This window comes from Taudactylus pleione, unplaced genomic scaffold (genome assembly GCF_031769625.1).
Source record: "Taudactylus pleione unplaced genomic scaffold, aTauple2 ptg000019l, whole genome shotgun sequence".
In the NCBI taxonomy this organism is placed as follows: domain Eukaryota; kingdom Metazoa; phylum Chordata; class Amphibia; order Anura; family Myobatrachidae; genus Taudactylus; species Taudactylus pleione.
The window spans coordinates 38117350-38132500 of NW_028284421.1; the positions used below are offsets into that span (position 1 = coordinate 38117350).

Below are 15151 nucleotides of genomic sequence, written 5' to 3' on the forward strand. Positions count from 1 at the left end.
AATAAGGGACCCTACATGGCCACAATTACGCCAACAGAGATTAGAATTTGAGGGTCATATAATGGGTAAAAGGGCTGGGGTTAAATATAAACGATTGAGGAGTTTATAAAAATATTCACTGAGATATAAACTTAGATAAGCGAAAGCAAGTCTGGAACACACCGCGCCAATCATCATTGGAGAGAGAGCTAGAGAGATTAGCCTCCCACTTCGTTAAAGAAGGAAATATTACAGGTGTCTGGGGATGTATCATCAGGGAATACCACCATGTAATGTTGCCTTTACTACAGGCCTTAAAAAGTTTTTCCCGTATGTAGCGGGGTAGTATAGAGACCTTGTGATGGTTTTCTGTGATTCTAAACAACCACTGTCATAACGTAATTGAAGAAATTTGTAAAAATCTCTATGTGGATACTGTGTCTGGAGTTGGGAATACGAATCCTAAGAGCCTTCCAATGTGACCTCGCTCAAAGAGGCTATTCCCGAACTATCCAAGACTGAAAGGACAGGTCAGGGATCAGTTGCGCTAAGCCTGTCGGTGAAAGCTCAGTTAAAGGCGGGGTTATATCATCTGAAAGAGATATGTAACCCCCCTTTTTCTCTCTAAAGGGACGCCGGATTACTAACCCCATATCTACTGTACCACCCTTAACCTCTCTCTAAGTGATGTACCTCTATAATTAATCTAGTGCCTCCACCCAAGTATTAGTAAGAAGTATGGGCCTATTGTTTGAAGCAATGCTCCCCTAGTTTCCCTTCAATAATTTTGCATTAGCTATTTCCAATCAAAAAATATTAGGTTAGGGTATTTTATTAGATTACCTGTAGTGTGCTATTAAGTGAAACCTGAAATGTTCTCAATAAATTATATTGTTAATAACATTTAATTAGTAACATTAACATTACTTTACAATGCATACATGTAATTTACACATTATCAATCTTAACTTCACATAGGTATAAAATTACACATTACTTTGTACTTAAGTTTTGCTTCAACTTATACCTTAAACATTTACTACATATAGTCTACATCTATGTACATGTTAACAACAAACTGTTCGTCCTTTCATGGTCACCCTTGGGCTGTTTATTCACAGACCTATAAGATTTATTTGTGAGTTACAATGTTTGAATCCTCTGAGTGTCACTTTGAATCACTTTTGCAGCCTCATCTTTGAGATTTATCCTCCTTGTTCCTGGTTAGGATAGCCTGAATGTGCAGGAGCCAGGTTTTGTCCATAGTTTGCAGAGGTCTGGCTGCAGTTAGGATGTGTGACATGTTATTTATAGGTGCTGATAGGGATTTATTATTGTCAGCATAAAAGCAGAATAGGACGGTCTTTGAATTCCTCCCCCTACTCCTCCCTTTTAAAGCAGCTACCCACCATCTCATGAGGGCCTGTCCGCTAGATACTAGGTGTGTGCAGTGCATATATTTACTCACTGTTAGCAGGGCGCTGCTGCCACTGCTAGCTTGTCAATCAGTAGCCTTCCCATCTGTAGAGAAACCCTGGCCTCTTTCTGCTAACTGCAGCCCACCTCTGTATAACTGCTGCTGGGCTGCCCTGCAGGGAACTGCCGCTGACCACCGGATACGGGCCCTCCTGGGATACAGCCTCTCAGCTGCAGGGATGTGCCGCGGCTCCACCAACTTACAGCCTCTGCTCACCACTGGGTCCTCTGTGCTGCTCCGCTGCTGGGACCACTGTCGCTGCTCCACTGTCACGGCTTGGCGTGCGCTTGGACCCGGAGTGGAGTCGGATGAGGAATGAGGACTTGTTTGCTGGTACTTGAAGGCAGCCGGCCTTAGGGGAGTATGACTCATGAAGCAGTGGCACGCGACGGGATCAGAACCAGGCTGCGAGACACTGGCGGAACTTAGAGACCCGGGGTAGGCTGGGTATAGCAGGTAGACGGGATCAGGAGACAGGTAGTAACAGGAGCAAACTGCACCAAGGCTGAGAGGGGAGTCTGCAGAAACACACTGGTACTGACACTTTAAATGAGCAAAGGAGCACAGAGAACTAGCTCACAGCATACGCTGTGATAGACGTTGCACTGGCAACTAAAGAGCCTCTGGACAGCCCTTTAGTACCCTCAGGTAGTGCAGGATTGGTTGCTAGCCTCCCCAGCCCAGACTGAACCTGATTGGCCAGAAAAGACATGTGACCCAAATCCAAGATGGCCGCGCCCAGTGGTCACAGCATGGAAGCTCTGCCAGTCTCAGCCCCTCTCACCTGCCTCCAGATGGAAGCCCTTGGTCTGCGGAGACTCACAGCACCCAGCGCTATTCTCCAGGAACCTGCACCTCTGCTGGAAACACCATGCCACAGCGCCCGGAGCAGTAAGCGCCGCGATCTCAGCAGCCTGTCACCCCTGGTCGTGACATCCACAACCACGGCCTCAGCTTCCGACCCGGCTCCCGAGCTCATCACCCCCTGATCACTCCCACCAAGGACCGCACAATGGAACGGCCACTGGGATGCCTCCGTCCTCCGCACCAGCAGGGCAGGGTGAGTACTGCTGCCAACCTGTTTCCCCAGCTCCGGCTGGGCTCCCTCTCCGGCTCTGCCCCCCTACGCCCGGCAGCTCATTGGCTGCTCGGGTCACAGGAGGGCAGACACTGAAGGGAGGGATCAGCAGTTTTAATTTATAGGCTACTGGATTGATCACTTGAACGATGGGAAAAGGACCGATGAAACGAGGAGCAAATTTCATAGACGGCACTTTAAGGCGAAGATTCCGAGTGTATAGCCATACTAAGTCACCTGTTTTTAGGTTGGGCACCGCTCTCCTTTTTTTGTCCGCTGTTAATTTATATCGAAGAGAGGCTTTTTGTAAGGAGGAATGGACCTGAGTCCAAATCTGAGACAATTTCTGTAGGGTGGAGGTCACTGCTGGTACATCGAAGACTGGCAATTCTTGAAACTCTGGTACTCTGGGATACAGTCCAAAAACTACAAAGAATGGGGTTTGCCCCGTAGATGAATGATAGGAGCTGTTATGGGCAAATTCGGCCCAGGGTAAGGTGTCAGCCCAGTTGTCTTGTGATGAAGACATGTGAATTCTTAAGAAAGTCTCTCTGTAGACCCGTTAGACTGAGGATGGTAAGCTGTTGAAAAATTCAGTTTGATTTGAAAGATAGAACATATAGCTCTCCAAAATCTGGCTACGAACTGTACCCCTCTATCAGAAACAATCTCAGTTGGAAGTCCATGGAGATGGAAGATGTTGTCGACGAATAACTGAGCCAACTCTGGAGCAGACGGCAACTTCTTGAGGGGAACGAAATGAACCATTTTGGAGAAACGATCCACTACTACCCAGATGGTGGTAAACCCATTAGAAACAGGTAGATCCGTTACAAAGTCCATGGAAAGGTGTGTCCAAGGATGGGTTGGTACTGACAGAGGTAGGAGTGTGCCGGCAGGAACCTGTCTGGATGTTCTATGTTGAGCACACTGTGGACAGGAGGCGATAAAAGCTTCAATTTCCGACTTCATAGCAGGCCACCAGTATGATCGTTGCAGGAATTCCAAGGTCTTGCGTATGCCCGGGTGTCCGGCAAAACGAGAGGTATGAGCCCACTTCAAAAGCTGCTTGCGCATATCTGAGGCCACAAATGTCTTCCCGGGAGGAGGTTGAATGCAAGTGGTAGTGAATACTCTGGAGTCTAGAATTGGAGTTTCCTTATGACTTTCGGAAGATGCGTCGGAGGAGAGTGATCGAGAGAGGGCATCTGCTTTTTGATTTAGTGAGCCTGGACGAAAAGTTAAAGTAAAATTGAAACGAGAAAAAAATATTGACCATCGAGCCAGGCGGGAACTCAGGCACTGAATATTTTTTAGGTATAGGAGATTCCGATGATCTGTATAAACGGTGATGGGATACATTGCGCCCTCAAGAAGATAACGCCACTCTTCAAAAGCTAGTTTCACAGCCAATAATTCCTGCTCTCCAATGGGATAATTCTTTTCTGCTTGGGAAAATTTCTTTGAGAAGAAGCCACAGGGATGAAACTTGCTATCCTCGAGTTTCTGGAATAGTACTGCCCCTATCGCTTCAGAAGAGGCGTCTACCTCAAGAAAGAATGGGTAGTTAATGTTGGGTTGTCTCAGCACGGGGGCGGAAATGAAGGCTTGCTTTAAGAGTTGAAAGGCAGTTTCAGCCTCTGGAGGCCATCGGGATGGATTTGCCCCCTTGCAAGTTAGGGCGGAAATGGGTGCCATGAGAGTGGAAAATCCTTTGATAAACCTTCGATAATAATTTGCGAAGCCCAAAAATCTTTGTACTGCCTTCAAAGAATTCGGACGAGACCAATCCAATATTGCCTGAACTTTCTGGGGATCCATTTCAAGGCCGGCACCTGAAACGATGTAACCTAAAAAGGGAAATGAGGGAACTTCAAATACGCATTTTTCAGCTTTGCAGTACAGGTGGTTCTTTCGTAGGCGAGTTAACACCACCTTGACTTGGGATCGATGTCTGACAATGTTGGAGGAGAATATCAGAATATCGTCGAGGTATACTACCACAGAGATATATAATAAGTCCCGAAAGATCTCATTCACAAAGTTTTGGAACACAGCAGGAGCGTTACAGAGACCAAAAGGCATTACCAGGTATTCAAAATGCCCGTCTCGAGTATTGAATGCTGTTTTCCATTAGTCCCCGGCTCGTATCCTAATGAGATTGTAGGCCCCTCTTAAATCCAGCTTGGTAAAAATAGTAGCACCTTTTTACTCGATCGAAAAGTTCAGTAATGAGGGGTATCGGGTAGCTATTTTTGATGGTTATATCGTTTAAGCCCCTGTAATCGATGCAAGGACGCAGGCCTCCATCCTTCTTAGACACAAAAAAGAAGCCTGCCCCTGCCGGTGAGGAGGATGGTCGAATGAACCCCTTTTGCAGGTTCTCCTGGATGTATGCTGACATGGCTTCAGTCTCGGGTAGGGAGAGTGGGTAAGTACGACCTCGCGGAGGAGTTTTGCCAGGAATCAACTCAATAGGACAGTCCCACTCCCGATGAGGAGGCAGAATATCGGCTCCGGTCTTACAGAAGACATCGGAGAAGGAGCGATACTGGTAGGGAATTGGAGTAGTGGTTGCAATGTAACTACCTTTGACGGGTTTGATTTGAGGAAGGCAGGATACTTGACAAGTTTCTCCCCAGGACAAGATCTGCATGGTGCCCCAATCAATATTGGGGGAGTGCTTGCGTAACCAGGGGTATCCAAGGATGACCTCATGGGAGGCTTAGGGAATTACTAGGAATCGGATAGTTTCAGTGGGGAGAGCTCCGATACGAACTGGCACAGGAAGGGTACGTTGAGAGACGATTCCGTTGGTAATCTGAGTGCCATCTACAGCAGATAGAGAGAGTGATGGTGTGGTCGAGAGAGGAGACAGGAAGCCGGAGCCTCTGGACAAGTTCAGCGGTGATAAAATTTTCAGCGGCCCCTGAATCGAGGAGATTAGAACCAGTGGAGATCTCAAAAGTAATGGAGAGGGTAGATTCATTTTTTGACGGAGACTTCACTCCTAACCTGGTGTCTCCGGCACAGATTAGGATCGGGAGTTTCCCGGACGACGTGGGCAGGCTGCAACCATATGACCGGTCTCCCCGCAGTACATGCATAGATTTTCTCGTCGGCGTCTTTGCCGTTCTTCTACCGTGAGGCAGGCCCGGTTAATCTGCATGGGTTCGTCACCCGCAGGTTCAGATGGAGGGAGGGTTGGAGTAGTGGTCGGCCGGAACCTAAAGCAATCTCCCCTAGTTTTTTCACTCTGGCGTTCTCTGTACCGCAAATCCACTTTATTGCAAAGGGAGATAAGCTCATTGAGGGTAGCCGGCGGATCACGTGGCGAGGTCATCTTTTGTGCGATCTGTCAATCCATTCCAAAAGGTGGAAGTCAGGGCTTCTTCATTCCATTTTAGTTCCGAAGCCAGCGTTTGAAATTGAATGATATACTGACTGACTGGTCGGTTCCCTTGGCGAAGTCGCAGGATTGCCGGGCTCGTCGAAAATCCTCCGGAAGGACGTGAGGAATCCAGAGTAGTTGTCTAGTAACGGGTCGGACCTCTCCCAGAGAGACGAAACCCAGTCCAGGGCAGAACCGGTCAGTAGAGACACTATATATGCCGCTTTGGATTTTGGAGATGGAAAGTTCGCAGGCTGTAGTGTGAAGTGGACGTCACACTGGTTGAGAAACCCTCGGCACAACTTGGGGTTCCCGTCAAACTTATTGGGAGTCGGAAGGTGCAAATTAGATGGTGCAGGTGGAACAGGGACAGCTGGAGCTGCTGGCTGGTTGGTGGCGGCAGGCAAATTAACAGTAACCAGGGAAGCTTGCAGCGTATCCTGACGAAGAGACATTTCCTGCAGGAACTGAGCCATTTGGCGCTGAGACGCTTCTAGGCGACTGGCGATACCCTGGAGCAAGTCGGCCCTCAGATCCTGTCCACTGGCCGAATCCATCTGGCCAGTGCAAACTGTCACGGCTTGGCGTGCGCTTGGACCCGGAGTGGAGTCGGATGAGGAATGAGGACTTGTTTGCTGGTACTTGAAGGCAGCCGGCCTTAGGGGAGTATGACTCATGAAGCAGTGGCACGCGACGGGATCAGAACCAGGCTGCGAGACACTGGCGGAACTTAGAGACCCGGGGTAGGCTGGGTATAGCAGGTAGACGGGATCAGGAGACAGGTAGTAACAGGAGCAAACTGCACCAAGGCTGAGAGGGGAGTCTGCAGAAACACACTGGTACTGACACTTTAAATGAGCAAAGGAGCACAGAGAACTAGCTCACAGCATACGCTGTGATAGACGTTGCACTGGCAACTAAAGAGCCTCTGGACAGCCCTTTAGTACCCTCAGGTAGTGCAGGATTGGTTGCTAGCCTCCCCAGCCCAGACTGAACCTGATTGGCCAGAAAAGACATGTGACCCAAATCCAAGATGGCCGCGCCCAGTGGTCACAGCATGGAAGCTCTGCCAGTCTCAGCCCCTCTCACCTGCCTCCAGATGGAAGCCCTTGGTCTGCGGAGACTCACAGCACCCAGCGCTATTCTCCAGGAACCTGCACCTCTGCTGGAAACACCATGCCACAGCGCCCGGAGCAGTAAGCGCCGCGATCTCAGCAGCCTGTCACCCCTGGTCGTGACATCCACAACCACGGCCTCAGCTTCCGACCCGGCTCCCGAGCTCATCACCCCCTGATCACTCCCACCAAGGACCGCACAATGGAACGGCCACTGGGATACCTCCGTCCTCCGCACCAGCAGGGCAGGGTGAGTACTGCTGCCAACCTGTTTCCCCAGCTCCGGCTGGGCTCCCTCTCCGGCTCTGCCCCCCCTACGCCTGGCAGCTCATTGGCTGCTCGGGTCACAGGAGGGCAGACACTGAAGGGAGGGATCAGCAGACTGGCCGGCAAAGCCACCGGCCGTTTTGTTTATACACCTGGCTACAGAGGCATGCGACCCTTACTTTGGCCACGAGCCTCTCTCACCTGCAGCGCTCGCGCTATCTGTCTCGCGCTGACCCCTACACACTCTGCCTATGTTAGGGGGTTTTAGTCAGTGTGGGCTCGTGCCTTTCCGGCACCTTCTCTATATGGCTTGATCTCTTCCTATCTTCTGCCTTTTAGCTTTGGCTAAGATCAGTCCAAAATAAATATATATATATATATATATATATAATATATACACACACAGTATGACTGACATTTTATACATAGCTCTTGCTACTGTACATATAAATTCACAACTACTCCATATTTTTTACGGGTGACGTCACATACAGTATATACATACATTTTACCTCACAACGGCACATATATACCTGTACACCAATCCATCTCCTACAACATACCTCACATATTCCTATACCTTTTTTAATTGTAGATATATGAATTATGGCCCTCATTCAGAGCCGGACGCTATTTGCGGTCGTTCGTTTAAAAACAAGGGGTGGCTATTTAAATGATCCGTACGCACATTGCAGTGTGTTCACACCTCTAAGTCTGAACGAACGAGCAAAACATACGCTCGTTTATTTGTTAAAAACGCCACCTGGCCGCACGCATCCTACGTCATGTCCGCTATTTATTAGATTAATCGAGTACATCGACCAGCGTATGAACTGCTCGCTATTCTTGTGGTTGGTGTTTGCTACCACAAATATGCGTGCAGTTCTGGCTCTAAAATAACCCAGTGACGTGGTCAATGACGCTGCTGTTTTAAATATACACACCCATAAAACGCCCGTTTTGACCTTTAAGCACGCCTGCGTTCGGATCTCCACTCCCCATTTTCAAGCACCTTCCCCTGTTACCACCCACATACGCCTCATTCTGTCACTCAAAATAGCAGGCACTCGCTATATAGCGTACAAAGGATTTTCGGCCGCACTGACTGGTTCGCGCATGCGTACTAAAAAGCGTACGCATGCGCAGATGTGCAAACATCGCTCGGAACGAGCGTACTGCCGCTAACGAGCGGCTCTGAATGAGGGCCTATATTTTTAGACATACTATATATACATATATAACTCCGTAACCCTTAACCAGGGTTACACTAGCCAAATTCTAACCACGCTTTACGGGAAGCCTGTATCACCATAGAATGAGTAGTCAAATAGGGTTTGACAGTAGATGGCAGCAACAAAATGTCGGTCAAGGGAAAAGGGGACCCACGCTTTGGGGTTATCTAACACAAACATTCTCCAAGCTGAGATAGTAGGCTCGCTATTTGGTAATAGTGAAGGTCCAGAAATGCAAGACCACCATCAGATTTGGGAAGGGACATCGTACGTCTGGCTATTCTAGGCTTCCTGCCTCTCCAAATATATCTGAGGAAAATTGTACAAAATTTATTTAATAAATAGTTGGGGACTAGAATGGGGATGGTTCTAAATAAATACAGTATAATAGGTAATATGACCATTTTTAAAGCAGCAACATGTCCCATCCAAGAGACCTCTTACATCATCCAATCAGATAACATAAGTGAGATCTTACTCAAGAGAAGGAGGTAATTACAGGAGATCATTGATGAAATTTGAGGAGTAAGTTGGATCCATAAATATTAAAGACTATCCTGCTATATGTATGAGTACTTAGTTTGAAGGGAATGCAAAAGTTCTGGGGGCAAGTTGATGGGAAGGGCTCCAGTTTTAGAAGAAATAAATTTTATAAATTTATAGTAAGATACTTTAGAGTACTCCTCAAAACCGCATGCAAATGGAGGAGAGAGGAAAGAGGGTCGGTGAGGGATAGGAGGACATCGTCCGCAAACAGACAGACTTTATGGACTAACCCGTACAGTACAGGAACTTGTATATGGGTTCTAGAGCTAATAGTTTTGGCTAGGTGCTCAATTGCCAAGGCAAATACCAGAGGGGAGAGGGGGCAGCTTTGACTAGTACCATCAGTTATCCGAAATATGGAAGAAAGGAGTCAATTTAGGAAGACTCAAGCTGATGGATTAGAATATAGAGGTCAATGCTCTACCATTGATCCCAAACTTACGGAGAACAGCATACATGTATCCCCAATTAAATCTATCAAATGCCTTTTCCGCATCCAACGACAAAAACAAGAGGATCGTCCGAGGTCTATAACTCCTGGTATTATCAGGGGACTGTCTCCCCTGCACAAAACCTACCTGGTCCTGGTGTATTAGGGAGGGAAGAAAAGGGTTAAGTCTATTGGCAGTGAGTTTAGCATAAATTTTCACATTGTTAAGTAATGCTATAGGGCAATAGTTAGCCAGCAAGCTTCTAACATCTCCTTGGAGAAGGAGCCACAAGACGAGGCTTCGTTAAATACCCGAGCTAAGATGGGGGCCAGAGAGTCTTGAAAGCATTTATGGAATATATTTATATACCCATTGGGTCCAGGACCTTGGCTGCAGGAACAGAGCCAATGACTGCTACTATTTCCTTGACCGACCATGGACGATGAAGGGATTGTAAAGCATCCGCGTCTAAAGAAGGTAATGGATTGCTATGCAAAAAATTATCTTAACTATCCACCGTTGGCTGGGGAACTGAGGAATCATTAGTTAGATAATAGCGCTGGGAATAGTACTTGGCAAATGCATTGGCAATCTCCATTGGATTCAATATTTTGATACCACTCTAGTTAGTGATTATCCTAATGCATTCTTTAGCTAGTTTTCCTCTAAGTTTCCTAGTGAGCATTCTACCCGCCCTATCCCCCTAGACATAAAATTTCTGTTTTAGTTTGAAAAGGGTCCTGCAGTATGTACTCCTTTCAGAGCCAAGATATTCCATTATTTTCTTACTTGAAGAAGGGCACGGTAAAGTTTATTATTAGACGGGGATGCTTTATGTATAGCTTCTAGATCAGCGAGTTGTAATTCTAACTCCGTCTGCTGTTGCATAGCCTGCTGGCGAAGTCGGGCTGTGGTCTGGATAGCTGTTACCAGGCAGGACAATTGCTGTTAGCGCACACCAGAAGGTGAACACCGACTTATCCTCCACTAAATTGGTATCAAGATACATAGATGGGGACTGAGAGATTGTTTCGCTTTCTGGTCTAAAAGTTAATAATCACCTAAATGCCAGGGGCTAGGAGGTGTTCTCTGGGAGTTAAGATTCCAATGTAAATTAAGGGCTGAATAGTCAGACCACATCAGTGGCAGGATAGAAACCTTGGTAATCTGTTGTAGAGTCCACTTATCAGAGAGAGCTAGGTTAATCCGCAAGTATGAGTAATGCATATGGGAGAAAGTTATAATCTCTCACTGAGGGATTCTTGGCCCTCCAAATATCATATAAGTCATACTCCAGTAAAATACGTCTAAATGCTTGAGTGGTCATGCAAAGAGCGTGACCGAGAAGTGCGTTTGGGTGTAGATTTGTCTATATTGGGGTCAAGGACCATATTAAAGTCCCCCAAAATGAGATGTAATCCTTTAGAGCAAGAACGAAGGGTATTGCAGAATCGTCTGGTGAATGCAACCTGTTTCAAATTCGGTGCATATACCGTAGCTAAGGTCACAGGTGTATTCTCCAGTTTACCAACGAGAATGAGGTACCATTCTTCTTGGTCCATCACCTGCCTATGTAAGGTGAAATGACATGAGGTAGACAAAAGTATAGCAACACCAGCTTTTTTACAGGGACTGTTTGACATATAACATTGTGGGAATTTGCAGTAAAAAACTTGGGGGTAGAGGATCGGAGACAGTGCATCTCCTGCAAAGCAACATTATACGCATTTGTTTTAGAAAAATAGTGTAAAGCTAATCTCCTTTTGTTAGGGGAATTTAAGCCCTTCACATTTAAAGATATAACATTAACCATTTGGGTTGAAAGAAAGCATGAGAAATTAGAGTATACAGGCATCTTAAAATCCCAAATAATCCATGTGTGTTGACTGAAAGGGAATATATAATATAGAGAATAGTATAAAAATACAATTGAACTACCAGGAAAAAAAGGGATAAGGGTGAAAACAAGTAAAAGGATAGGAAAAATATAGCAAAGGAAGGAGAGAAAAAAAAATAGCCCCAGAGCGGGACTACAAGTGGCCACCTCAAAAGGTAGCACATAGGGGTATGTGGAGGCATTGAAATCCCTCCACCACGCCATTAAAATTATAATTTCGAAAAGAGTAGTCACGTGCTCGCCGTCCATTCCGCAATGCCAATGCAATAATTCAAACATTCTGGAGCACTCTCCAAAACTAGTGAGAATAGAGAGTAGCTACATCTAAACATTAATAATCTCATCCTGGGACGGCGGGCCAGCGAGGTAAATTCCTTTTAAAAAGACAAGCATCATGTATAACCAATATACTTAAAACAGTGATATATCTAAAATGTGAAACATAGCATGAACCGATATATTCCAAGGACAGTCACCGAATTCCCCAGAACTGACCGGAAAAATACAATTATCTAATAAGAAACACTCTAATAAGCACTGAGAATAGCATTTAGATTGGAAACGAAAAGGCAATAAGTTTAGTAAACAACAAGTTATCTTTGTGAAGATGCATAACTCACAGCCATGAGGGGAGTTAGTAAATATCTAGTATGTAGTATGGCAAATCTTACTAACAGCCCACAGTGGACCATTCCTGAGTTAGTCGGGGACTACCAGGTATCTTTGAGGAAATATCCTCCAAGTTCCAGGACACCGGGAGCTGGAGTCCATCAGCCGGAGTGGAGACCACTGTCGTAGAAACATTTCGTCTGATCAATAGCTTAGTCCGAACTCCCCAGCGATAGGGAATATTAGTTTTCTGAAGAGCCTTCATTACCACCAGAAAGAATCTGCAAAGAGCTTGTGTAACCAGTGAAAGGTCCCCATAAAGCTGAAAATCTCTCAATATCGAGGAGAAAATATCCAGAGATCGAGCAGCACAGAGGATTGATTCTTTTATATGATAGTAATGGAGGCGCATCGATGTGTCTCTCTGAGCACCTGCCGGAGTGCCCCTTCCCTTAGGTAGTCAGTGTATATGATCCCGAAGGAGATTTGAACTTAAAAGCGGTCGGGAGCAGTTTCATAAAGACATCGGTGACATACTGCGTAAGATCCGACTGGGAGACCGATTCAGGGATGCCACGAACCTTGATATTGTTGCGCCTTCATTGATCCTCTAAATCACCCACTTTGCTCTGTAGGGCGGTGACCTTGGCCTGGAGTTCCTCGTGTATAGAGAAAAGGCCATTATGGGATTTAACCTCAAGTTTATATTCAAGGTGGTCTGTGCGGTGGCCTAAATCATCGATCGATAATTGACTGGTCTGTAGAGCAAGTTTAAATTCTGCTGAGATGTCCGGTTTGAAAGAGGCCAGAAGTCGCTTCATAGAGCCCAGGGTAAGTGGGGCATCATCACTCAGGTTGTCTTGTGGAGTGGGACTAACTGATTTAGGGTCCTGCGTCAGAGGAGATGCATTAGGCCTTTTGTTTTCGATATCCGACACAGCGCCACCTTTGGAAGTAGTAGCAGACGAAGTGTGTTTGAAGAAGCTAATTGGGGGGACCACAGCCGGGTTCCTCTGCCGTTTAGGCACCATTGTATCGTCTGAATTTGCAATAGAGGTCACGTAAATAATAGTATAGCAGTGATTGCAGACCCAATACACTAGAGCAGTAAGTGGAGATGTGCCAGTGCTTGATATATCACGATTAGTCACATTAAAAGGGAGTGACAGAGGTGGAAGAGCATACTTAGGCCATAGGGATCATCACAGAATTCAGCTAGGAAAGTGTGAATAAATGTGAATAACAGATATTGTGGCCAAGGTCCCAAGTGTCTTGTCAGCTGGATCAGGGTAGGCAATAGCGTTCCCAGGATAGAAAAGGGCTACAGGGAGAACCACAGCACTCACCCAGCAGTACGAGGCTACAGGAAAGCAACAGCAGGAGCAACAGACTCTGAAGTATAGGCTGTCAGTACAGGCAAGATGGCCGCCGAGTTCTGGCTTCTCCCAGGATCTATCAGGAGCTTCCTGCACTTCCCTCCAGCGTGAGAAGCCCGGTGCCGACCCCACCAGCAGGATCCCACTGTCGAGTACAAGCAGACAGGAGCCACGCGTCTGCCGGCTGGTCAACGCGGAGGCGGGGGGATTTGCTCCCTGCGGCTAGGTATGTCTGGAGGTACAGCGGCAGGCAAGTCCGCTGCTGCATGTGGTGCACTAGGCCCCACCATGGAGACACCAGTGGGACGTCAACCGGCCACCGCCGCAGAACGCCTTTTGGTCACTGGGGTAGAGGGAGAATCTCAGCGGGAGGTAGGGAAAGGATTCTTTGGGAAACAGCCTTACCAAGGGCTGTAAAAAACGGGAGCTCCGGTGCCGTGCATCCTCTCCCTTAAGCTGGCCACTCACTAGACCAACTTACTAATTGATTGGTTGGAATGAAAATCTGGTAAGGTATGAAAGCAAATGACAATCAGCAATTTGCTCCCAAACGCCGGAAAATGGACAAAAACTGTTGTTTGAACAAATTGTTTAGATCAAATATTTAATAAACTTGTCTGACCGACCATTTTCATCTGTTTTCTGACACTTAGGAGCAAATTGCTGATCATCAGTTACTCCCATACGTTACCAGATCTTCATTCCAACCAGCCAACTAGTTGGCTGGTTGGACAGATAATCTTTAGATGTGTGGCCAGCTTTAGGCTGTCAAGCACACCCCCCTTTATGGGACTTTTTAAAGAAGAGCAATAAAAGTGTATTATTTTAAAGATTAATTAATGTTGCTTGCTGATATTATTAGCAATGTCATTCATTTTTACTAAATTAATAGGCTGCTTTTTCATGAGTACGTGTTACAAAATGGCTGCTGTGCTGGATTCCATACTTACAAATGTTCTTTCTGTAGAACTTCTTTTTTATCTTTTTATCTTGCTAAATTCATACAATCATTATATTGCACACAATTTTAATTGTGGAGTGGAACAAAATACTGATTTTGCAAAGGTTAAGAGCCAACAATCACATTATAACTCCTGACTTCTGACTTCTGTTTTATGTTCCTAAAGGGTCGGCTGCCAGTGGGAGAACGCCAGATCCAGCCTGTCAGTTGACTGCACTACTTACAGAGCATAATCCACCTCTGCTGTTTGACCTTGATACGGACTCTGCAGAGAATTACAACTTGTTAAAGTCAGGTGTCCCTGAAGAACTAAAGCCTATTTTAACTGAAATACAGAATGAGCGTGAACAGTTCAACAAGCAAATGACTTATGCAGAAAGTGAGATGAACAAAGGTGTGGACCCTAGATTGAGGCCATGCTGCAACCCAGAATGCACTCCTAAACCAAGTTGCTGCCACTGTGAGAAGGAAGATGTCCTGCACTAAATCTCAGCTGCAGTCTACAATGTGGCTCAAATTGTTAGTCTCCCTGAGATCAACTGCATGTTCCACATCTATCAGGATACCTACATTTATCAGACCTCTATGGACATGACTGCATGTCTTTCATTTTTCGACCACTCACTGTTTCTTGAAATTGTAATTGCTTATCTAATGACGTGTTTACAAAAGTGTTCATGCAGTTATTCACTTTTGGGAATCTGAAATAAATCCAATGCCACCCTGTCCTACTGGAGCTACAAGACAATCTGCTGATTAACTTCAAGCAGTTTGGAATCCCGTTCAAAGTAA

General features: G+C 46.2%; 1 protein-coding gene across 2 annotated transcripts in view; it reads left to right on the plus strand.

Annotated features, from left to right (window-relative positions):
- The window catches only part of ARSA (arylsulfatase A), a 47655-nt gene that overhangs the window by 32328 nt on the left and 176 nt on the right, over window positions 1-15151 (plus strand). For both annotated transcript variants that reach the window (XM_088447151.1, XM_088447142.1), the window contains exon 9: window positions 14526-15151. This exon is cut by the window's right edge and continues 176 nt beyond it. In XM_088447151.1, the coding sequence (XP_088303277.1) occupies window positions 14526-14845 (320 nt within the window). In that variant the 3' untranslated portion in view covers window positions 14846-15151. The remainder of the gene's footprint in view (window positions 1-14525) is intronic.